This window comes from Neophocaena asiaeorientalis, unplaced genomic scaffold, assembly GCF_003031525.2.
Source record: "Neophocaena asiaeorientalis asiaeorientalis breed wild unplaced genomic scaffold, Neophocaena_asiaeorientalis_V1.1 scaffold119, whole genome shotgun sequence".
NCBI lineage: Eukaryota > Metazoa > Chordata > Mammalia > Artiodactyla > Phocoenidae > Neophocaena > Neophocaena asiaeorientalis.
The window spans coordinates 1,925,873-1,950,826 of NW_020175821.1; the positions used below are offsets into that span (position 1 = coordinate 1,925,873).

Below are 24,954 nucleotides of genomic sequence, written 5' to 3' on the forward strand. Positions count from 1 at the left end.
ATATATATATATATATATATATATACACACACACACATACAAACAACCTATTAGTTCTGTTTCTCTGGGGAACCCTAATAACAGATACAAACTATTTACAGAAAGTTAATCTCAAGGCTCAAGGAGAGACCTGAGCAACTAGTGCCTCAACAGGAACCATCTTTATGTCTTAGGGTAGTGAGCATGATGGGTTCCTTTACTTCACCATTATGCAGCCAAAGGAGATAGGCAGCTGTGGGTCTGCTCAGGTGTTGGAATACTCAGCTTCGTGTTCAAGGGACTTGTCTCTGGGATTTATCAATCAGCCCTACCTCCTATATTTCTCATAACTAAACCAATCCCAGGGAAGTTCCTGCCACAAGCCCATGCACCCCATTCCTTATTTTGGCTCTGCAATTCAGGGTGTGTTCTGCACCTTGGTATGTACACTCTCAACTGTCTCTGAGCTTAGGCATCGCCTGCATCCTTGCTTCTCTACCTGCCCCTACTGCTTGATCTTCATTACTTTTGACAGTCCTTCCAGATGTTTTGTGGGTTGGGATTCAAATGTCTTTTAGTTTTATCAGAGGTGGAGTTTGTGTTTCTGTTATTATTTTCTCATGTTGCTTTTGGAAGACTTCCAAGGGGAGAAGGAAAAATGCTTAATTTACTTCATCATTTAAAAATCTTGTAGGATTTTTGAATGTTTGCAAATCTGATGTGTATGAAGTAGTATCTTACTGTGAATTTAATTTGCATTTCCCTGAATACTAGTGAAGTTGCACGTATTTTTTGTATGTTTCTTGGCTATTCTCGTTTGCTCTTCTGTGATGTGACTTTTTATATACTCTGCCCATTTTCTTTATTCAGTTCTTTTTTTGTTTCTGACTGATTTGTTAATGTATAAAGATATTTTTTGATTCCAATACTTTTTTGACTAAATGTATTGCAAATATCTTCCCTCAGTCTGTAGCTTATTTTTTCAACTTTGGAAGGTGTCGTTTATTAAAAAGAAGTTTTGTATTTTAATTACATTCTAATGTAATTGAGTATATGATTGTTTTCCTTTATGGTCTGTGGTTTTTGTTTCTTGCTTAAGAAATCCCTTTTTATTCTGATGTTGTAAATATCAAACTCTTTACTTTTAAATATAAGACCTAAATTATGTTTTTGCCAGGACCATTTAATGAATAGTTCTGTCCCCTCTGATCTACACTGCCAATTTTCTCATCTAACAATTTTCCAGATATGTGTGGATCTGTTTCTTGGCTCCATAATCTGTTGTATTTGTCCAGTTGTCTACTCCTGCACCAAGACTCAGCTATAATTAATTTATAGTAAAGCAAATCCCCTTCCTGTTCTTCTTTAGAATTGTCTTGGCTATTATTGTTTTTTGACCTTCTATATATATATTTTAGATTCAGCTTGTCAAATTTCATTGAAAACCCTTCTGGGATTTCATCTGGAATGTCATTAAATGTATAGGTTATTTTTGGAAAGAATTGACATCTTTAGATATGCAGTCTTTCTATCTAGGAACGTCTTTCCTGTTTTTTGGGGGTTTTTTTGTTTTTCTTGGTGCCTTTCAAATGCACTTTTAAAATTGTGTCTATTCCTTGAATTCTTGGTAAGACTTGTCACCAAACAATCTGGGTCTTGAGTTTTATGTTTGTTGTTGTTAGATTTTTAATTATTAATTCATTTTTTAAAAAATCCCAGATGACAAGAATGAAGCACAAGGTACTGGGTTAGAGCTAGAGACTCTATGAGTATGAACTTATGTTTAACTTAATATAGATACTGATAGATACATGTAGAAATAATTATGGATATGTGTACATACATGGATTAATATATATTAATATATAATATATATTATACACACACAGGTTTATATATACATATGTAATTTTTTTTTTTTTTTGGTACACGGGCCTCTCACTGTTGTGGCCTCTCCCGTTGTGGAGCACAGGCTCCGGACGCACAGGCTCAGCGGCCATGGCTCACGGGTCCAGCCGCTCCACAGCATGTGGGATCCTCCCAGACCGGGGCACAAACCCGTGTCCCCTGCATCAGCAGGCAGACTCTCAACTACTGTGCCATCAGGGAAGCCCCTGTAATATTTTTAATATATATTACATATACATATAAATTTGAGCAACAAAATAACTAACATAGTATTTATAACCCAAAGCATAAATAAATATCCATAAGTTCACACAGGTGTAAATAAATGATTGAATTAAATAAGTCAGTGAGGGAGAGAGGCAAATCAATCTTCAATGCAGAAGAATTCCAAATGATTTATATAGATACTCCCCTCTAAAGGAGATGGAATATAACTCCCACTTCTTAAGTGCGGGCTATGCTTAGTGACTTAGTTCCAAAAAGGACAGTATGAAAAGTGAGAATAAAGTAAAGTACAATAGAGAAGATAGACAAACATTATCTCAGCAAGGTGATCAAGGTCAACAGCAACAATGATGAGGCACCTTGATAGTATTAACCCTTCATGTGATGGGAGGAAAATTTTGTAAAATCATCTTCTTAGATCAAATAGAAAGAAATCTTCCCACAGCCTGGATGAACGAAATTTGGTTTTTTAAATTATTGATAGTTAGTAATAGTTAATTATTTGTAGTCTCCTTCTGCTTCACAGCTCTTCACTGACAATGCCATGTAAAACTTTAGGATTGTTAGCAAATTTGAGAAAAGCTCTGATTTAGTTACTATGGCTATGTAACACACCACCCCAAACTCAATGACATAACACAGTAACCCCTTTATTAGGCTCATAGTTTCCGTGGGTCAAAAATTCAGAAAGGGCACAGGCTGGGGGTGACTCAGTAGCTGGGCTGGAATCACCTGAAGGCTTATGCATCCCCATGCCCTGGACTCTTGACCTCTCCACATGGCCTGGCTTCCTCACAGCACGGAACCTCAGGGACTCAGACATCTGTCATGGTGGCTCTCAGTGGGAGTTTTCCAGCCGTCAAGGAGAAGCTACATCACCTTTTGTTACCTAACCTCAGAGTCAAGCAGCGTCAAGTTCCTCACATCCTATTAGTTAGCGGCTCCAGCCCAAAAGGTCCAAGAGAAAGGGAATCTGTGTCCACCTCTTGATGAGGGAGGGGTAAGAGCATGAGGACAGGAGACATTGTTGCAACCATCTTTAGAAAAATAAAATCTGCTACAACCTCTAACCAGTTTCTCTCCTCTCTGAGCTATCTAGATATGCTACCTGCTTGTAGTACAGGAATATGATAACTTCTATTTCTTGAAATTCCCATCAAATAAAGGAATAAAAGCATTTAAGGCATGATTGAAAGCATCTCTTTCAGGAGACTTCTGTTTTGATCATATTTCAACAAGATTGTATTTTCCACTTAGGATTTCATGTGCCTGTTTGGACGAATTTTCCACAGGCTTGTTTTGGTCTGTATGTTTCAGACCTTGTCTATCTTCCTCTACCTTATTCTTCTTGTACTGCAGCACAGCCTCTGCCTACACCTCTGTGTCACAATGTCAGATGAGTTGGCACAGTGCATGGTAGGAGTATTTTGGAAACTATTTCTAAACCAGAATGGCTGGCAGTAACTTCACTATACATGAAACCAACTGAAAACCACATAACTATGTCCCACTGCGCCGAAATTGACGTACGTGTCTCTAACCCAACTTCTCCTTGGATCCTGAAAGTACCACAGTTGCATCAACGCTAACAGATGAGACAAAAGAATGGGAAGACAGCGGTCTTCACCGTTTGTAGTTAAAGTAGCTTACTTTTGCAGATTTTACTAACACATACGAATGGTCGTTAGCTTTACTAACACATACGAATTAAGAATCTCTGACTCAGGATTTCATGGGCTTCTTCAGGTGCAGCGTTTACCACACCATCACTGCACAGATGGGGAAACTGAGCCAGCTGAGCCCAGGGACCCCCGTCCTCTGGGGTGTGGAACTGCCTGGCCCTCCCATACTTGTGTGGAGGGCTGGCACCGGGGGTTACCATTTGGAGGGTGATGCTGCAGCTCTGCCTCTGTAGTTCCCCGAAGCGATCCCAGATGAGGCCCGCGTTAAGTTCAGGGAGATGTGAATTCACTCCCCAGGGGGATGTATTTCCTCAGGACTCCTGTGGTCCCAGATTGCTCTGGGATTGGCCCAGCCCATGGCGGCCACCAATGACCAGGGCGTTCCTGCTGGATGGGCTCCAGGCTGGGCTGAGCCCACTCTGGGGTGGAGGTAGAGCTTTCAGTCTAGAGAGTATAATCCTGGGCTCTGCTACTCACTTTGTGCATTGCTTCATCTGTGACCCACTTTGGAATAAGTTGTTCTTTGCAGTGTTCTACATTTTTAAAAGTATTGATAGTTCTCATTCAAATGATTTTTCATAGACCATTACTAATGTTCTTTTCTGGCTGATTCTGTAATAATACATTTTAGATCCATTTGTAATAGGTTAACATTAATTCAGTTTCACTTGCCTCAAAAAACAATCATTATTGTTCAATTATATAACGAATTGACAGTAAAAGGACTGAGGTCATGGCATTTCAGGAGAACATTTCATGTTGTGCATACCGAATAGGTTAAACAGGTGACTTCACAGAGCTTTTTTCTGTAATATTCATAATCTAAGAATTTCCTGATTGGTCTCTTACCTTTACTACAAAGTTTGTCACTCTATTTTAACAGAAATCCTCTAAATTCCTAGGACCAGCCACACGGAAGGAGTGAGAGGCCTAGAGCCAGAGTCCAGAGCCCCCTGCAGCTAGGTCTCCAGAGTCTGCTCAGAGCCCGCCCCTGGGGCCGCCCTATTATTACTCCCAGGCTCCTGGCTGCTCATCTGCTCTCAGGTGCCCTCCTCCCCCAGAGGCTGGCCTGGCTCAGGCTGGGGCTGGGCTGCAGGGGTTTCCTAGCTCTGACCCCACCCTGCCCTCTGCCCTCAGCCTCAGGGAAACCAGCTTCCTGTCGCTGCTCCCGGGACTTGACTTCCCCCTCTCTTGTATCCTGACATCCCAGGTCTGGAAGCGATGTTCCACCTGCAGGTCCTGGAGCCTTGCCAGAAGTTTCTGGAAAAGCTAGTTGATTCAGCCTCCAGGAGAAGAGGAGAAGGTACTGGGCTGAGGGAGTGACCTGGAGGTGGGGCTCCGGCTGTTTATAGGATCGTGGCTCCTCAGAGGCTGGCAGGTCCACCGTCAGTCCCATTCCATCGGAGTAGTCACTGCCAGCCAGCCAGGGAACTGTCATCTTGGAGGGAGCTGGGCCTGGAGTGGAGCCAAAGGTTTGGCATGGAGAGAATGACACCTAGGGGACCACCTGGCCATCCTCACCAGGTAATAATGTCACTGAGCCTGTCAGCATCACTCAGGACAGGCCCTGGAGCTAGCATGCATTCTAACAAGCTTGACATAGCTGAAACCAAGGTGATTCTGGTCTCTGGAGAGGGGCTGGGTCCCAGACCTGGAGTCTCTGCCTAGGCAGAGGCTGGAGGCGGGAGGCAGATGGCGAGGGAATCTGTGCTTAGGGATGGGGAGTGGGTGGGATGATCAATTAGCATCCATAGAATCTAGGGCCCTGGAGACCAGGGTGAGGAGCGTCATCCCAGCCTGACTCAGAGGCTGTGCCTGCAGCTCCCACTTCCTGTCTCTCCAACCTCCCCGCGCTGTCCTACTGCGGGTCACTGGGTGCCAGCAGGGAGAAAAGGCAGCCTGATCCTTTTACTCCCCCAGCTGAAGACCTCATGGTTATAGATCCTCTGGACCCCGCTCAATCTCCCTTGGGCTATATCCTCCGTGATGGGCAGAGACCAGCACTGAGCCACGGAGGATGGAGGAGGCCCCGGGGCTCCTGTGCAGGGGCAGAGAGGGTGGCTGGGACTCTCAGCAGAGAGGCACTCCCAGGATGCTACAGGAAGCTGGGTGCAGGCGCCCTGCTTGAGACCCCTCCAGGAGCATCCAGGGCCAGTATCAATGAAGGCAGTATTCCAGGTGGCAGGATCTTTCAACAGGCAAGGTGAAGCCCCAGAGCCCTCAGGAGAAAAGAATCCTACTAGTTAACACATTAGTTGTCTAAATAATCCTATTTGTCTAAAATAAATCTATGAAATTCTAATGTTTAGATATCCATGGGGCAGGGGATGAGCGTTGCATGCGTTTACAAAGAAGCAAAGTCCTAAGAGTGTAGAACCACAAAGGGGTTGTGAGCTCTGGCCTTGAAGACCTGGGTTTAAATCCTAACTATATCACTTAACTAACTCTGTGACCTAGCGCAAGTCAACCTTGCTAAGCCTCAATTCTCTCATCTGTAAAATGGGAGGAAATGAGAGAACTATCTTATGAGGGTGTCAGGAGGATAAATAGAGTTTGAATATGTAATATGCTTAGTATAGCACCTAGAAACATAAGAAGCACTTAATAAATGGTAAGTAATAAGAGCAATTATCTAGAAACTGCTTACTTTTTGGTAAGCATTCTACAGGCATTAACACATTTCAGCCTCAGAACACAATGTCAGGTTGATACTATTGTTTGTCCCACTACAATGAGGAAACAGAGGCACCAGGAAGTTTAGTGACTTGTCCAGGCTCACACAGCAAGTAAACAGAGGACCAGGGTTTAGATCCAGACAACCTGGCTGGGAACCTGCTCTTCTGCCCCAGCAATGGCCAGTCATTATAGTGATTGTCAGAGCCCATCCTCCGGGTGCTCTGTGTTAGTGACACTCTTAGAGGTGAGGAGAATGGGGTTCCATCTTAGGAAAAATACCCTCCAGGAAACGGTGGGCTTTCTGAAGTTGAGAGGCTCTCAGTGACCAGAGGGGGAAATGGGCAGCAACACCCAATTTGGGTATGGTGGCTGACTGGAAAGTGAGCAATTGGGGGCGATTCTTAATAGCCCCAAGTGGCTTTAGAGCAGCCCACAGGCTGTGGCCCTGAGGATCGGGGTGGGAGCTGGGGTAGAGCTTGGCTGCCTCTGCCTCGCCCTGGCTTGGAGCGAGCATTGAACCACAACTCACAGGAACCCAGGTCCCAGCCAGCACCACCTCTGTGATGGGCGGTGATGGAATCTGGGTGTGGGGAGGAAATGGAGCCAGGTGCCTAAAATGACACTAAATCCCTGTCAACTACAACCTCTGGCTTAAGGCCTGTGGATGTCACTAGCATTGATCCCCAAGGAGGGAGAAATGAGCCTACCTTGCTGGGAGGGTCATGTGTGCTCTACCAGAGAGCTGACAAGGATGACAAAGACACTTAGCAAGAAGCCACAAGACAGGGATGATGTGGGGACACAGGGTAGCAGGGTCGGGGCAAGGGCACAAGCCTGATTGGCTTTGCTGTGACCCGTTGTCCTTTAAGCTTCTCTGTGGGGCATGGAGAGCCGGTGCCGTGGACACTGAGCCAGCCCCTGGCAGGTAGCACCTGTGCAGAGCAGAGACGTTTCCTGGTGGGAGCCTAGACTTTCAGATCACACGCATAGAAGTAGGACTGGTCGTGGGAGGGTGCAGAGCAGGAAAGAGCTTTGGTTTCATCGCAGCGCTGTCTCCCAACCATGCAAGGCTGAATGTCCACCATGCAAGCACGGTGCTGTCTCTGCCTCAGATCACAGGGCCTTATCATAAGAAACGTGTGCAGGGTGCCCAGAAAAATCTACTCAGCAGGGCCTCAGGAAGAACAGAAACCGAAGAGTCCCCTGGATCTCAGCAGTGGCAAGGACCTCAGAAGTAGGGGTTTGAGATACCCGCCCGCCCCCACCCCGCCCCGGCCGGGCCCTGTCCCAGCAGAATTCAGCCACATCCCCCCTGCCCTCTGCTTTTCCTCCTGCCACTTACTACTGCTTGTCTTCTTGGTCCCTCCAAGCTTCTGCCCACTCCGTTTCTTCTTCCACCTTATTGGGCTTGCCTGTGGGCTGATGTGGCCTCGCCACCATCTTAATAACTTTCACCCCCTGCACACGGTAACAGCCTGATGCTCTTGGAGTTTCCCAATTCACACCCAAGAGACAGTTTGTACCTGAGGCCATCACGGAGCACTGGGATCCCCAGAGCTCAGGGTCCTGGAGTCACATGCCCACTTCCTGTCCAGAGGCCGGGGGAATGCCTGGCAGCAGGGTCCCATGCTTCACCAAAGGGCTGCCCTCCCTGTGAGCTCTGGGGGTGGCTGACCCCAAACTGACATGTCCAGTGTGGTGGCCGTTCCTTGGCCCTCTGTTTCCTGCTTTCTCTACTGTGCAATCCTGTCCCTGAAGGGAGGGCGCCCCACAAATTCTACCGCCATTCCCTGACTGCTGCGGCCCAGGACCATGGCCCTAGGGACAGTGATGGGCAAAGGCTGTTTGGCCCCAGAATGCCTGGCAGCGTCAGCGAGCAGCATCTCAGGAGAAGCCTCGGCACAAATTGGGGGGGCTCGTAACTGAGCAGGAGGGACTCTGCGGCTTATTTCTCTCCAGGGGGAGACCTCTGCCTGCTGGCAGCTCAGCGTGAGAGTCCTGGAGGCGCGGGGCCTGGGCTGGGCTGACCTCTGTGAGTAACTGTGTCCTGGGCCCCAGGGGTGTGGGGAGGACCAGGTCCTATGGGGAAGGCCCAGTGCCTTGGGGCTGGGCTGGGCTGGGCTGGGCTGCCCGGAGTGGCTGCAGGGGTCTTGGGAGAAACCTGGTGAGGCCCCTGGAGAGGGGTGTGAGGAATCCTGTCTCACACGGTTCTCTTGATGTTGGCAGTGAGCAAGGCAGACCCCTATGTGATCCTACAGCTGCCAACCGCACCTGGAACAAAGTTTAAGACCAAAACGGTCACCAACTCCAGTCATCCTGTGTGGAACGAGACCTTCACTTTCCTGATCCAAAGTCAGGTCAAGGTGAAGGCCAGAGGACCCCTGGCCACCCCCCTGAGGACAGGCTGTGCCCCACACTGGGAAGGTTCCTGGGGTAGAGTACACCTTCCTCCGGAGCTCAGGCAGAGAAACTGGGGAAGGGGGTGTCTTTGTGCCCCAGCCTGGAGGTGCTGTGTGTGAGAGAATGTGTGAACGGCAAGCTACTGGTCCTCCCTAAACCCATCCATGGAGTGGAGGCAGCAAGAGCCCTCCTGCCTGGGTTGTTTGAGGTTAAATGCGATCACGTACAGAGCACTCCCAGTATAGTGCCTGGTACCTACCAGGCCTTAGGGAACCAGCCAAGCAGGGGTGGGGTTGGGCTGGGGAAACTTCAAAAGAGTTTTATTTTTTATAAAAACAAAAATGAGCAGGGGGGAATTAGGAACTTTGCTGGATTTCCTTTTACCACTTCTAGGTTTTACCAGTGTTTTTATTTTGAAGTACAAAGTGCAGTGGCATAAGAATCTTTCCCGGCCCTCGGCATCAAGTGAGGATTCAACAGGTGTGAGCCACACTATGTGTTAATAACGTGCTACGTTGCTGTTCTCGGGTCCTTAGAATGTTCTGGAGCTGAGCATCTATGACAAGGATGCCGTCAAGACGGACGATGCCTGCTTCAAGGTTCTCTGTGATGTCTCTGAAGTCCTCCCTGGCAGGTTGCTCCGGAAGACCTTCTCCCTGCATCCCCAGGTGGGTGGAGGTTCCCGCCAGCCCCACCTCTCAGCTCCAGGCTGAGGAAGTGGCACAGTTTCTCCCGTCTGTTGGGATGCTGCTGGGTTTGAACTTCTTTGCAGGAAGACGGAAGGCCCACCCAGAGATATTTACATTTTCATAGGAAAGGAGGAGGTTAACTTGACTGTTACTGGCTGAATCACTTAAGGGAGGAATTCTAGTCAGCTACGGGGAAGGAAGGTTTTGGGTGATGGCAAACCTCCTCATGTGCCACAAAACACAGCTCGTTGTGACCAACTTTTCGGGGGGTGTGGGCTCATCACTCTTGCTTACTGCCTCTGACCCTCTCATGGTGCCCAAGACCTGGAGGGAGGGCAGAGTTCTGGGGTTGGTCCCCCTCGAGAGGAAGATGAAATGGGCCCTGGGCATCTTCAAGCCTCCTTTGGCTTGTGGTCTACATCTTCCCCTACAGCCTTGCCAGGCAGGGATCTAGCTAGCTGTGGGTAACTTGGGCAGGTAGCCCATCTTTCCCCAAGACTCGATTTCCTCATCTGTAAAATGGGAAGAGTTGTAACACTGTGCCTCCCTTAGAGGCTGCTCGGGATGATGAGATACATAAGGGAGCTGTGTCAACTCTAAAGACATGTGTACATGTTGACAGCCTGCTCAACTTTAATTTCAGGGACCAGAGGAGCTGGACGTGGAGTTCCTGATGGAGAAAACGTGAGTAATACCACACAGCTCAGGGGGTGTCTCAGGACCCAGGCTTTCCTTAGGAAAATGCCTTTAACCCAGATCTTCCCATTGGTCTGACCAGCCCAGATTTGCTGTTCCTCATCTCCTACCCCTGCCGGTCGGGTTGGGGGAACCCTCAGAGAAATGAGGATAGAAAGGCTGGTGTTTTGTCTGCCATGGTGAAAGGTGAGGACCTTTCACTCTTCAGAAGCATCTCCCCACACCCTGGATCATACCCAGGATGTAGAGAACCCTCAGTGTCACCCAGGGAGGCCCCACCTGGGTGCAGCCTGGCTGGGAGGGGGCACATCAGTGCAGAAAGCCTTTGCCTTTGCAAGGCCGGACTCTGGATGGTTTGATTTTTCCAGGTCAGGCTGCCCAGAAAACCTCATCACCAACAACGTGCTTGTGGTAACCATCTTCCCCAGGCCCGTGGGGTGGGGTGCGCTAAGGGAGGGGCCCCAGTGCAGACACTGGGGTAGGGGCAGGGCTGCCTGGCAGGTGGGCCGCAAGGGACAAGGCAAGGACAGGGCTTTGCAATAAGACCAGTCCACTTCCCTGCTAGGTGGTCACCTGGGGCTGCAGTCTGGCCTCGGAGGGGCCTGGGGCTAAAGAACTCGGAGAGAGAGGGGAGGCCCGAGGCTCTGCTGAGAGGAATTCTGGCCCAAGGCAGGAGGGTTGAGGGAACATTGGGGGAATTTTAGGCATTTCCTGATGGTGTTCTGTTCTGTGTGATGACTTCATAGTTCTTAGCCCTGAAGGGGGTGAGGAAGTCTCTCGAAGGCCAGGCCAGCAGGCTCAGGTTACAGTGTGGTGTGCTTCCAGTCAGGGAGCTTTGAGATAGGATCAGGGGTCAATCAGCTTCTCCTCCGGACAATGGAGGGTCAGCTCTCCTAAAGCATAGCGAGCTCACGAAGCTGCAGTGGACAGGAATGTGCGGTGAGCGAGGATTAGAAAGTTTCTACTCAAAGGAACACCCTCAACGAGCGACACAGGCATGACCTGGGAGCTAAGCCAGGCCCTGCATGTAGTAAGGCAGCTGGCGTTCAAAACTGAAGCAGGCATCCACCCTTGGGGTCCTAGAGTGCCTGTTTGATGGGCTAGTATTACTTTTTCAAATACATCTTAAAATAGCCACACCTATGGCAGCTGCCTTTTATCTGAGGTGTTGGAGACCTCATGTTGATGAGCTCAGCAGTTCTCATGGACAGGGTAGCGGCCAGAGCTGAGTGGGCTGCAGGCATCAGCTGGCACGCGTTACAGAGAGAAAGCAGCAGGCTCACTTGCAAGTCGGTCAATGGGAGGACTGGTCCTACCCTGGACCCTACTTCTGGCTCTGCGCGTGGTGGATTTGGGACAGGGGGCTCAGGGGGTGAGGTTGAGGGGGGACCTCAGCTTCCCCTGCAGAGCCCCCTGCCCATGACGTGATCTGCCCCAGGCCCGAGAACTGTCTTGCCTGGACGTTCACCTGAACAGCACAGGGAGCACAGCCGAGGTTGCAGGTGAGACCTGCTCAGCATGAGGTCTGGCCTCTGCCTGGGGTGTGGAGGGTTGCTGGGTGTGGCTGGGGAACCTGTCCAGCAGGAGGCTGCCCACACAGCGCAAAGGCAACTGGTCTCCTCTGGGCAGGAGAGTCCCCCTGACCTGGGGGAAGGCCTGTCGCCAGAGGTGGGGGGTGTGGGGAGAGCCCTCTCCAGAATGCTGTTTGCCATGGTCCAGCCACCCGGCCTCCCCATGGCTTGGGCAGTACTGCTGGTTTCCTGGATCCTAGCTGGGGTTCCGGGCTCTTGTTTACCTTGTGATAACCTGTCCACTCTCTCCCTAGATCAGGACAAGCTGGAGCTGGAGCTGGTGCTGAAGGGCTCATATGAGGACACACAGACATCTGCCCTGGGAACAGCCTCTGCCTTCCGCTTCCACTACATGACAGCCCAAGAGGCAGAGCTGAGTGGGTGCCTGAGGGTAGGTTTTGGCTCTGGAGCTCCCCTGCCGACCCCAGCCTCGGGCCAGCTCCACCTGCTGCAGGCTTCTCTCTGGCCGTCCACCTGCCACGGTCAGGGCCCTGTGGCCTTGTCAGCCTCCCCCAGTTAGGCACCACGCCCTTGGCAGACAGGGAGGATCACCAGGGGCCTCGCGTGGGCACGGGGGGCTGCTGTGCCATGTCAGTCTTTGTTTGAAGTCTTCAATGGCTCCTCCGATAAGGCTCCTAGAATAAAATCCCATGTCTGCGTCCATAGGCCCTGCATAACCTGGCCCCTGCGCACCTCTGTTGCCTCATTTTCTTCCACGCTCCCCCTCATTCACGATGCTCCAGCCATATTTGTCTCTTCTTGCTTTTCCAACATACCAAGTGCTTTCCCTGTCCTCCTGCGGCTCCTTCCGAGGCTGCCTGCTCCTCTTTCTCCTCCTCCTTTAGATCTCAGCTCAGATGGCATCTCTTCAGAGGCCCTCCTTGACCTCCCCCACATCTTAAACAGATTCTACGTACCCCACCTTTGGTTACTCTATCACATCACCCTGCTTATTTCCTTTACAATACTTACTAACGTCAGTTCGTTACCTGTTTCTTTATAAGTTCATGCACATGACTCAGAATAATAAATAAACACATATCAGCTATTAATACACTAAATACATATAAGCTATGCTTATTTTTTTATTTATTTTTTTATTTTTTTGGCGGTACGCGGGCCTCTCACTGTTGTGGCCTCTCCCGTTGCGGAGCACAGGCTCCGGATGCGCAGGCTCAGCGGCCATGGCTCACGGGCCCAGCCGCTCCACGGCATGTGGGATCTTCCCGGACTGGGGCACGAACCCGTGTCCCCTGCATCGGCAGGCGGACTCTCAACCACTGCGCCACCAGGAAAGCCCCCTATGCTTATTATTTTTTATTGAAGTTTAGTTGATTTATAATATTATGTTAGTTTCAGATGTATAGCAAAGTGATTCAGTTAGCTATTATTATTTTTGTACCGATTAGTAATTGTAATTTTTTAATTACAATAATTGTAAATACTGTAATTATTTTTGTATTATCAGGGAGGGTCTGTGTCTGTCCAGATCACTGTCTAGATACTCAGTAAGGATTTGTTGAGTGAGTGAATGAATGAATGACTTTTCTTTCCAGACCTCTAAAAGCAATGGCTGGAACTCAGGCAACTCAGCTGGGTACCTCACTGTACCCCTAAGGTCCTTGGCCATGGGGAAGGAGGTGGCAGTTGACGTTCCTGCTACAAATGTAAGTGGCCTCAGCTGGATGGGAAGTGCCAGTGAGAATAAAGACCCCAAGGCCCCCAGGGGATACCCACACTCCCTTCAGGGTCTAGGACATTCTGAGTGGGGTCTCTTGTTTTGATTTCAGGCCCCAGGAGTGAAGCTGCAGCTCAAGGCTGAGAGCTGGTAAGGGACATTCATATCTGTGGGAGACAGGGGTAGTCACGGGGCTGGGGAGTATGTGGAAAGTGTGGTCCTAGGGGTTGGGAGCAAGGAGTTTATGTGGCAGCTATTGTGGGCTTGACCAGCCAGTAGCTGAGCTATGCAGGTGCCCCCTGATCCTTGGATCCTCCACTGCCCCAGCCTGAAGGAGCTGGCTGTGCATCTGGGCTTCGATTTGTGTGCGGAGGAGAAAGCCTTCCTGAGCAGGAGGAAGCAGGTGGTGGCCAAGGCCCTGAAGCAGGCCCTGCAGCTGGACAGAGACCTACAGGAAGATGAGGTTTGTGGGGGAAGGGGGATGTGGGTACAGATACCTTGCACTCGCCTTAAGGGAGTGCCTGATTGCTATGCCCTCTCCAGATACTCCAGTCAGCAGAGGCTGAGGAGTGGGCATATGTGGGGAGACGTGGGGCATGGGGAAGCTCTCTTTGGGGATCTATCCAAGGCTGAGAGCTGTCATTTGCTGGGGAGGAGCCGGGCGCTAGCTCTAACCCTGACTCCTTCAGGCTCTGACCTCAAGTCCCTTCCCTGGAGGCAGGAGGCAGCTCCATCCCTGTCCTTGTTAAGCCAACCTGTGTCTGTGCAACCCAGGTCCCCGTTGTGGGCATCATGGCCACAGGAGGAGGTGCCCGGGCCATGACCTCTCTCTATGGCCACCTGTTGGCCCTGCAGAAGCTGGGCCTTCTGGACTGCGTGACCTACTTCAGTGGCATCTCGGGCTCTACATGGTGAGGGCCCTTGGGACTTGGAAGAGCAGAGATGATCAGGCCCCAAGGGGAAATGGAGTGGACGTCAGAGGGGCCCTCTAAGTGGGTGTGAGCAGTATGTTCTGATGGGTGCCAAGTGACTTTCTCAAAAGGGGGGAAACGGACATTCAGAGGTCCTGCCATGGGCAAGGCATTGCAGGACATCCATTCCATGCTACTGATCCAGAAGGAGCTGGGTTTGAGTTTCTGCAGCACTACTTACTGGCTAGGTGACTTTGAGCAACTTATTTCCCCTGCTTCTCAGTCGACTCATCTCCAAAGTGGGGGAAATAATACTACATACTCCATAGTACTGGAGTGGGACAGCCCACGCAAAGCACTTAACATGTCTGACATGTACCAGGAGCTCCAAATTGGTAGCTTTTTTTCCTTTAATTGTCGTTGCCTCATTTAATCCTCACAACACTCTCTGGGGTCGTTTCTCTTATTGTATAGTATAGATGAGGAAACTGAGGTCAAGAGATGCTATTTTACCTAAAGACAACATTGCCACCCTATGCTCCACTCTGCCTATGACGAAGTGGAACTTTTCACCATTAGAGATTCATTCCTTTGAGTCTTATCGAAATGTGACTTTAAGGAGTAAAAGAGGGGTAAACTCAGAGTTTAGGTGACAGCTGTTGACAAGCAGAGTCTTAAAGGGCTTCAGGACGGATCTATAAAGATGGGAGTACGGGTCTACAGCTGTGCTGTACAATACAGTAGCCACTAGTCACGTGTGGTTATTGACCACTTGAAATGTGGCTAGTCCAAACTGAGATGTGTTATAAATATAAAATGCACAGTGAATTCTGAAAGAACAGTTTGAAAAGAATATTTATATTAATTTTCATATCGATTACACACTGAAATGATAATTTTAGATACTGAATTAAATGAAATATACTGTTAAAATTAATTTTTCAGATCTTTTTTTACTTTTTGAAAATGTGGTTACTATGAAAACTTAAATTACATATGTGGTTCACATTCTATTTATATTGGACAGTACAGATCAAGAAGGAGAGAATGCCCTGAGGCAGTTTCCAGATAGGTGGGGCTTTGGCAGCCAGAGCCACGTGTTGGGAGAAGTCGGAGGGTGGAAATTGGAGTTGCAGCGACCCATGCTGGGCCTTGACCTCAGACTGTAATGTCCCTTTGTTCTCTCAGGACAATGGCCCATCTGTATGGGGACCCTGAGTGGTCGCAGAGGGACCTGAAGGGACCCATCGGACACGCCCGGGAGCACCTGGCCAAGAGCAAGCTGGAGGCCTTCTCTCCTGAGCGCCTGGCGAGCTACTATCGGGAGCTGGAACAACGGGCTGAGCAGGGCCACCCCACGACCTTTGTGGACCTGTGGGGTCTGGTGCTGGAGTTTGCGCTGCACGGACAGGTAGGGCTCCTGCGCATGCGAGGCGGAGCCTATGTGCAAGGGTGAGGGCTGGGGCAGCCTTGTAACTAGCTGACGTGTGCACGCACATTTCCTGCTGGGTAAGAGGCCAGTGGTTAAAGGATGTGGGAACTGCTGTACTTCCTTGTCTGCCAACTTCGGGATGCCGACATTTTGAATCAGGTTATTCTTCAACTGATTGCCATGAAACAGAAATTTCTGGGTCTCCCAAGAGCTAAGGACCAATGTCAAAGTCAGTTAAGCATCGTGTTTAAGAGTCAGTGAGGTTTTTGGAACAGCTTTCATTTTATTTTATTTATACTGTAATATGAAATGTATTTTTCATCATCTTCATGGTAGTGTTAAAAGCACAGACTCTGGAGCCAGATTTCCTAGATTCTAATCCCAGTGCCTCTTACCAGCTATGTGTCCTTAGGCAAACTACTTAACCTCTCTGTGCCTCAGTTTTTTTCATCTGTACAATGAGGATGAGAAGAGTACTTAACACATAGGGTTGCTGTGAGCACTCAGTGGCGCCTTGGCATAGAGTAAGCATTAAGTGTTAGCTATTCTATTTCTTTACTATTATCCTAGCACCACTAATACAAAACTGAGCAAATAAATTTTTTATGTGTTGCTTCTTTAAGGAAAGCTTAGTAAGTTAATTGCTGAATCTTACATTAACTGATGTAATTATTAAAATCAGGAATTTTTTTCACATTGTTGTTTTACCACATATAGTTATCTGAACAAAGTTTCTTTTAAAGCATTTGAAACAGCTAAAACACAGAAAGTATTTTTAACATGTATAACAAAAAAGTAAACTATCAAATATTATTAGCAGAGGAAAGATTCTTACCTTTCTTATCTTTGGATATAAGGTGTTTGACCAAGAATGATTAGCGTGTAAACTAATGCCAAAAGTGAATTTGTTTTAACTTTTTTCTTTAAATTTTATTCTTGTTGGCAAGCCCAGTGCTACTTGGAAATTACCAACCATTCTTGTTTTTTAGTTATTAGTTTAAAAATATTTATTATAAAATATTAATATTAAAAATTTATCACAATGATCTTCAGACTTAAGAAAATGCATAAAGCATGAAGAATAATATAAGGAATATGCATGATCTCACTAATCAGCCTAAGAAGTGAAATATTACAGATAGAGCCAAAGCCCCCCCGTGGAACCCTCTTTCAGTCCCATTTCCCTCCCACCCCCAGAGGTAACCACCATCCTGAATTTAGTTTTATCATCACATACATATCTGCAATCTGTACACTTTATAATATTATATAATATATAACATATTTTATAAAACTTTATTATATACTTTATTAGATATACGTTTATTATGCATACTTTTATTAAAAATATATATCCTTAAGAAAAATGTAATATTATTTGTACAATGGTTTTGTAGAAGTCTCCTTGTGCCCTTGTGTTAGAGATTCTCTAAGCCTTGAAGATAGATGATAGCCAGTAGTGGAATTGTTAGGCCATTGGGTAGTGTATCTTCAACTTTTCTAGCTATTGACAAGTTGTTCTCCAAAAAGGTTGTATTAATTCACACTCCCAGCACCAGTGTATCATAGTTTCTTTTTCTCTACATGCTCTTCACACTTTTAAATGTTTTTTCATTTTATGGGTGTGAAAGGAAATTTTATTGTAGTTTTCCATTTCCTTGGTTTTTAGTGAGAGTGAGCATATTTTCAAGTATATTTGTCATTGGGACATCCTCTTTTTTTTAATGCTAACTTCTTTAAAAAAATTATTTATTTTATTTATTTATTTTTGGCTGTGTTGGGTCTTCATTGCTGTGCACGGGCTTTCTCTAGTTGCAGCGAGCAGGGGCTACTCTTCGTTGAGGTGTGCAGGCTTCTCACACACGTGGCTTCCCTTGTTTCGGAGCACGGGCTCTAGGTGTGTGGGCTTTAGTAGTTGTGGCACACGGGCTCAGTAGCTGTGGCTCGCAGGCTCTAGAGCACAGGCTCAGTAGTTGTGGTGCACGGGCTTAGTTGCTCCGCGGTATGTGGGATCTTCCCGGACCAGGGCTCAACCAGTGTCCCCTGCATTGGCAGGTGGATTCTTAGCCAATAGGGAGTCCCTCTATTCCATTCTAATGGGGCTCATTCTCTATCCCTGTGCCAATCCTGCCCTGGCTTAGTTACTACCTTTGTGATAAATCTCAGTTTCTGATAGGGCAAATTTACCCCCATCTGCCACCTTGGTTCTCAGAATTATCTTGGCCACTTTTGGCCCTTTGCCCTCCTATATACATAATAGAATCAGTTAGTCAAGTTTCATGATAAATATTGTTGGGATCTTTGTCGAAATGGCATGGAATTTATAAAACCAACATAATTACTTGAAATGTTTTTATTTTATTAATATATCCCATGTATTCTTTGGCTCTACTGTTTAAGTTCATGTTTGGTTTTGAGGGTGCTGTGTTTTATTAACTGACTTTTCTGCCTGTTGGCAACAATTAATTACTATAGAGTGGGGAAAGCTTGTTTTAACAGTTCATTTTATGAAGTGCTAGAAAATGCAATTTGATCCTAGGCTATAAAGAAGACATATTTAATTACACTTGATCCTCCAGTAATGACTTAATACATGGTTTTATGTACACAGTTTGTAGTCATTTTAAAAAAGACAAACTTATTGTTCACAAGGATAAAAATCCTTGCGATATTACTGAACAACAATGCATTCTTTAAAATGAATACCCATGCAGTTTAAAAAATTTTGTCACAATGTGAAAGCTTTGCAAATATTGTTTCTTTTCTTTTCTTAGTCATCATGCTTTATCTCTTAAAGCTCACATTTTTAAAATAATTCTTTATTGAGAAGAATTTAGTGCTGATTTCAAATTTTCCTTTAGATAAAAATAAGTATTTATTATCTCTATACTATACTGAGCTACAGTACCAAAAGTCATTTGAAGTCGTCAGAAAATATAACTCCATATACAACAAATCACAATTTCATTAATACTAAGTATTATTAGCGAAATATTACACCCTGAAACTTAGAACAACTTACTTAGTCTACATACTTTTATAATATTACTTCAGTTTTTATAAAAACCCACTTACAAAATACACCTGTTGTAATCAGTGCTTCTCAAATTATCTCTTTGAAACTTTGTTTTTACTCTCTTGCTGGCAACCACTGAAAGGCTTAGAAGCTGCTCACCATTCTTCAAGGAGAAACTTACAGTTTTTCTCCTATCTTTTCCTGAGTTAAAAAGGTCTTACATATTTTTCTTCAACTCTAGACAAAAGGTTTTATATACACTTTAGTGCCACCCTGTGCAAGACCCAGATCACACTGACACACCGCCAACTGCACCCAGCTCCCACACTCCAGGTGGGACCCTTGAGTCATCAGAGTGGTGTTCTGCAGGGTTGGGGACCCTCATTTGGAAACTGGGAGGGGGGGGTGCGGGTAGAGATCCAGAGACTTGCCATGACTTACTGGTGAGCTATTAAAAGGAAAAGGAATACTGGGTGCTGTTTCAGTTGATAGAGAGGTGTGCTGACCCTTTTCCAAGGCTTTTCCAGGGCAGAAGTTGCATCTGTAGTAAAAGATTGTACACGTCAAAAGAGCAGGCAAACAGGATTCCTAAATAAAAGACTTTGAGAAAGGAAATCACAGGTATTCATGAAGCCCCCTCCCTCCTCAGCACACATACATACTAACCCACAGGACTAACTTGTAAATATAACAAATGCTCAGTGCCAGGCCGCTTGAGCCGTATTTGGAGAATTTCCTATGGATTCCCTATAACTCAAGTCATATTGGGTACCACTGAAGAACTCAAGGAAAAGGTGACTGTGACCTGAGTGCTCTCACTGTGTGACAGAGGGCTGCCAGGGGAAGGGAAGCACAGCAGGTGTGCTGAGGCTTTGTCATGGGTGCGGGAGCCGGACTCCCTGTTGGATGGGCTGGGCTAGAGTCCCGGGATGCACATCTGGCTGATCATCAGAGTCACCTGGGGAGGTTTTAAAACGACAAATTCCTAAGTGGTTTCTGATGATTCTCAGAAGAGACCCAGTAATCTGTATATTTAACTCTCAGTAAATCTGATGCTAAAGGTTGATATGGCAGGGTGGGAACCTCCTAGGTCTAGCTGCTGAGTGGGGTGCCTTGCAGTTCAGAGAGCCTAAGAGAGAGGTGGTACTCATACTGCTCCGTGAGTAACAACCCAGGGCCTGTGGCAGCAGGATGCTTCCCCAGGTGGGGTTCCAGGCAGTCACCACCCTTAACCTTGCTGAGGCTTGAGATGAACTCTATTTTCATTTCTGGTCTGGGATAGAAGGAGACCTTTCTGTTCCCCTAGAATTCAGTGAGGTTCTGTGGAGGCTTCCCCAAAAGGCAAGCCAGAGTCCTTGCCAGAGCTTGGAGTTCTATTGGAGGGAAAATTAGAAACAAAAGGCAAGGATAAATAGTGGGGTACAACTTTGTACTGTGCAAAGCAGGAAAGGAGGAGATGAGGATGTCAGGAGAGTGTTTGACAGGGGCTGAAACTTGAACTGGTCCAGGTGAACCTAGAAGGGGCAGCCCATCCCCTGGCAAAGCTTACAGTGTACACTGAAAGGGGATTTCTGAGTCCTTTCTGGAAAGCAGCGTGTGTGTGTGTGTGTGTGTGTACGCGCGTGTGCCTTTGTGCCTGTGCATCAGGGTCCATGTACCCTCCATGCTTCAACCCATAAAGATGGGCCACTGGAACCACAGGATGCATGGGTGGGTGTCACTGTTGACACTGTGGTCCTTGTGAACAGTGCTGTCTGCAGGTACGCAGTGCACAGCCCTACATGGAGACCCCGACGCTCCTCACCCCCAGCCTGTGCTCCCACCCTGCCTCCAGGGTGCTCCCAACCTTACTTTGTCCCCCACGCCCCCACCCCAGGTGATGGATCAGAAGCTGTCAGGACAGAGAGCTGCGCTGGAGCGGGGCCAGAACCCTCTGCCCCTCTACCTGAGCCTCAATGTCAAAGAGAACAATCTGCAGACCCCGGACTTCAAGGGTACAGTCCTCAGTCCTGTCCACTCCACCCTCCAACACACACACGTGCACGCACACCTCCTCTGCACCCTGAGGGCCCCCAGAGAGTTCACACAGGAAACTCCTGCACAGATGGCCAGCCTTCTGGAAGGACGGTGGTTCTGATGGGCTGATGAGGTAGCCAGCAGAGCTCGCCGTCCCGGGGCAGGGCTGTGGTGGTGAGGATGTAGACAAGGGGCTGGGTGGGGGAGAGGTCAGCTCAACAGTCAGCCGGGCGGGGAGGAGGCGGAGGCCTGCTGGGGGGCAGTGTCTTTGGCCCTTGTCAGAGCTGGGGCTCCCCCAACCCACTGTCCTTTCATTCCTGCCTTTCCCTCCTGGCCCCTCAGAGTGGGTCGAGTTCTCCCCCTATGAGGTCGGGTTCCTGAAGTACGGCACCTTCATCCCCTCTGAGCTCTTCGGCTCGGAGTTCTTCATGGGGCGGCTGATGAGGAGGATCCCTGAGTCCCGCATCTGCTTCCTGGAAGGTGAGCGGTCATCATTCTGAGCGCCCTGTAACCAGGTCTGGGCAGAGCACCCGGGGAGGGCAGATATTGAGCTGGGGGGAAGGGCCATTGCAGAGGCAGCCCGCTCCCCCTCCTATTCTCCATCTGCACTCAAGGGTGGGGACCACTGCCTTCCAAGTGATGGGGGGCAGGGCACTGAGGCCTGAGGCTGACCTCTCTTGGGAGTTTGGCCTTCAGGTATCTGGAGCAATATTTTCTCCCTGAACTTGCTGGATGCCTGGTATAACCTCACCAGCTCCAGTGATGCCTGGAAGCAGCACATCAAGGACAAGATCAGGAGCCTGGGTAGGAAAGGGAGGCACTGAGGGGAGCCTGTAGTGAAGCCGCTTCCCCTTCAGATGCTACAGGGTCGGTGGTGGGGGGACTGTCAGGGGAGGGAGGGCCAGGCATTTCCAGACCCCTCAATGGACCAATGTCTGCTTCTCTGGGCTCAGAGGAATCCCCTCCCTCCTCGGGGACCTCCTCAGGGCCGGAGGCCTTGTGGCTCCAGCCTGGAACAGCGCTAGCCCAGATGTTGAAGGGCTTCCTGACGAGCAGACCACTCTACCAGCACAGCTCCAACTTCCTCCAGGGCCTCCAGCTGCACCAGGACTACTGTGCCCAGAAGGACTTCTCCACCTGGGCAGGTAAGGGCCACTGCCATGTGTCCCCAGGTAACAAGGTTGGGCTCCTGGGTGGAGATGGACCATGGCTGGGGCTGGCAGAGTCCTGGGGGGTCCCAGCATCCACTCCTGGGGTGTGGCTTGGAGGAGGTCTTGGGAAGGGCTGGGCTGGTACGTGCATTCAGGGAGTGACACCAGGGGTTAGAAGGGGACGTGGAGGCGAATGCAGTATAAGGGGTGGGTGGATGATCTGTGTTGGACTGGCTGCCCCTGACTATTGCTACCTCTCCCATCAGACAGCCAGGTAGACTCCTCCGCTGGCCAGCTGACCCCGCAGGAGCCCCAGCTCTGCTTGGTGGATGCTGGCTACTTCCTCAACACCAGCTGTCCCTCCATGTTCCGGCCAGGCCGCAGGCTGGACCTCATACTATCCTTTGACTACTCTCTATCCTCGCCCTTTGAGGTGCCGCTGGTCACCCCATGGGAACCCCAGACCCTTCGCCCACCCAGGCCATGCTCCAGGGACGAGCAGCAGGGCCACTGGCCCAGACCTTCTGGGTCCCCAGGGGGAGGGAGAGATGACAGGCTGTGACTCAAAGGCTCCTGCCAGGTTTGGGAAGGGCTGTGGAGGTGCTGGGGCCCTGGGCTCCCAAGAACGGTAGACAGGGAGGAAGCTCGCCATGCCCACCCCAAGAGGAACCACTGGACAGAGCTAGGAGGAGAGCCTGGCCTGTCCACGTCCATCCTCCCAGGGGCCTCCCTGAGGACTCTGGGGAAGGGGGTGGGTAGGGCTGTGAGACAGAAGTGGGTCCCCTACTGAGGCCCTGGAGGCTCTGAGATTGAATATCCCAGAAACAGCAATCCCATATGGGGTGCTAGATCTGTACCCCACCTAAAGATTTTAGTCAAACAATACTGCAGACCACCGGGATCCTTTGCTTCCCTCCGAGGCACTGTGTAGCTTGACTGGGCCACGAGCAGGACAGAATCAGGTTGTCTTGAGCAGTCAGTTTGGGCTGGAGCTGTCCTAGCATCTTCTAGAGTGCTGACCTGGGATGACTGGGAAGTAGCCATTGCTCTCTGAGCTCCCTCTGCCCCGCCAGGTACTACAGCAGACGGAGCTAGACTGCCGGGCCCGGGGGCTGCCGTTCCCCCGTGTGGAGCCCAGCCCTCAGGACCGACGCCAGCCCTGGGAGTGCCACCTCTTCTCAGACACTACCTGCCCTGATGCCCCTGTCCTGCTTCACTTCCCGCTGGTAAACGCCTCCTTCAGGGACCACTCAGCCCCAGGTGAGGCAGCCCCCCTTCCTGACAGCCTGGAAGCCTGGCCCCTCAGAGGTACCGCTCTGGGCCCTCCCAGTGCCCCTGCAGCCAGCAGAGGCAGGAGTCTTAAGGCTAGTCCCACCCAGTCTGGGACATGGCAATACCCTGGCCTGTTGTGGATGCCCAGATCCCTGCAGAGGCCCTCCGTCTGCAAAGCCACTGGGCTGGTGTCCTCTTTGTCATAACCCCAGGCTCCTTTGGCCTCCCCCTCCCCATGCCCGTCACTACAACTGGGCTCTGCTCCCCCGCTCTGTGGCAGGGGCCATGTATGGGAATCCCTGCCCTGTCACCGTCCACCACTACTGCACACCACATTGTTGGAGGACTTCCTAAAGGCCCCCCAGGCTGGACAGCCAGAAAAGAAAAGCCCCGGTCCCCTCTCTCTCAGATTCCCCTAAACCTGTCTGGGGTCACAATTGGCCTCTCTATCATTCTACCGCAGACCATTCTAGGGTCCTTTCTCAGGGAGCTGGGCCTCTACTCCAGGGCCCCCGAAATCTGAACTCTCATCACATTCCTTCTAATCCTCGCCTCCCACCAACTGGTCAGACTTTTATCCCCTTTTGATGGGAAAACCTAATTCTGCCTTTGTGCAATCTTCTGGCTTTCTAGTTCCTGCCAGAATTCCAAACCTTCTAGCTTTACTCTTAACATGCTAAGCCCGCATCTTGGGATTCTCTTTCTCTCTCAACAAAGACTGTTTCTTGCAAAACAAAAGCTCTTTGGTTTTCAGACGCTTGCTTCCATCCTGAGTTTTAAGAATCCACCCACTAACCTAAAGGGCTTTGTTTTTCTGCTGCTTCCGCCTTACCCCTGGGGGTGAGGTAGATACCAGGGCGGGGCCTGAACCGTGGAAGATGTGTAATGCTGTGAGAAAATGTGGGAAGCAGCACATGCTCCATACCTCAAAACAGCATCCTGCTATCCACAGTTATAGTTCTGGGCAAAGGACACGGGGCTGGGAGGAACCCCTTCAGTGGGGAGCAGCTCACCCCTGTGTCCAGCCAGCTGTGGAGGCCTCTGGGCCCTGCGCCTAACCCCCTTCCACCCCTGGACAGGTGTCCAGCGCAGCCCTGCAGAGCTCCCGGCCGGCCAGGTGGATCTCACGGGGGTCAACTCCCCCTATTCCATGTTCAACATGACCTACAAGGAGGAAGACTTTGACCGCCTGCTGCAGCTTAGTGACTACAACGTACGGAACAGCCAGGGCACCATCCTGCGGGCTTTGAGGACCTCTCTGAGGCACCGGGCCCCGGGGGCCAGGCCTCCAGGGCCGCAGACTTGAGACTTCTCGGGGTCCCCAAGATTTGAGGGCCACGCTCTGATCCTGGGGGCTGGGGGCTTAATCCACCTGCAGTGGGTACAGCCGCGGCCCTCACGGGGCTGGAGTTTCCGGGCTCTCCCAGGCCTGGGCCGCCTCTGCGGCTGGTCTCATCGCCCAGAGGGGCTGTGTCCTACCCAGAGTTCTCCCTCACCTTCATAGCTGGTTTGGAAGGAGCTGACAATAAACTCCTTACCAGGCCAGCATATAGAACAGCTGGTTCGACCAAACATTTACACGTAGTTCTTTTCACGCCTGAACAGAATGGAGTTGAGGTGCAAGCTGGAGGTGCCAGACCAGGAGTGGGGAC

General features: G+C 49.5%; 1 protein-coding gene across 1 annotated transcript; it reads left to right on the forward strand.

Annotated features, from left to right (window-relative positions):
• Positions 1-5,273: 5,273 nt before the first annotated feature.
• PLA2G4D (phospholipase A2 group IVD) lies at positions 5,274-24,608 on the forward strand. Its single transcript, XM_024732636.1, has 20 exons — positions 5,274-5,318; positions 8,430-8,502; positions 8,697-8,833; positions 9,407-9,538; positions 10,203-10,243; positions 10,624-10,666; positions 11,694-11,757; positions 12,081-12,217; positions 13,383-13,493; positions 13,617-13,654; positions 13,832-13,967; positions 14,279-14,415; positions 15,604-15,826; positions 20,740-20,857; positions 21,222-21,359; positions 21,576-21,683; positions 21,833-22,024; positions 22,297-22,463; positions 23,104-23,290; positions 24,382-24,608. Exons 1-20 carry the CDS (start codon positions 5,274-5,276, stop codon positions 24,606-24,608), a joined length of 2,454 nt encoding a protein of 817 aa, XP_024588404.1.
• Positions 24,609-24,954: the final 346 nt, after the last annotated feature.

Coding starts and splice junctions, on each gene's coding strand:
- PLA2G4D (XM_024732636.1), top strand. CDS start 5,274: ATGGAGAGAATGACACCTAGGGGACCACCTGGCCATCCTCACCAG. Junction 20,858..21,221: donor GCAGACCCCGGACTTCAAGG/GTACAGTCCTCA, acceptor CTGGCCCCTCAG/AGTGGGTCGAGTTCTCCCCC. Junction 22,464..23,103: donor CTCTATCCTCGCCCTTTGAG/GTGCCGCTGGTC, acceptor CTGCCCCGCCAG/GTACTACAGCAGACGGAGCT.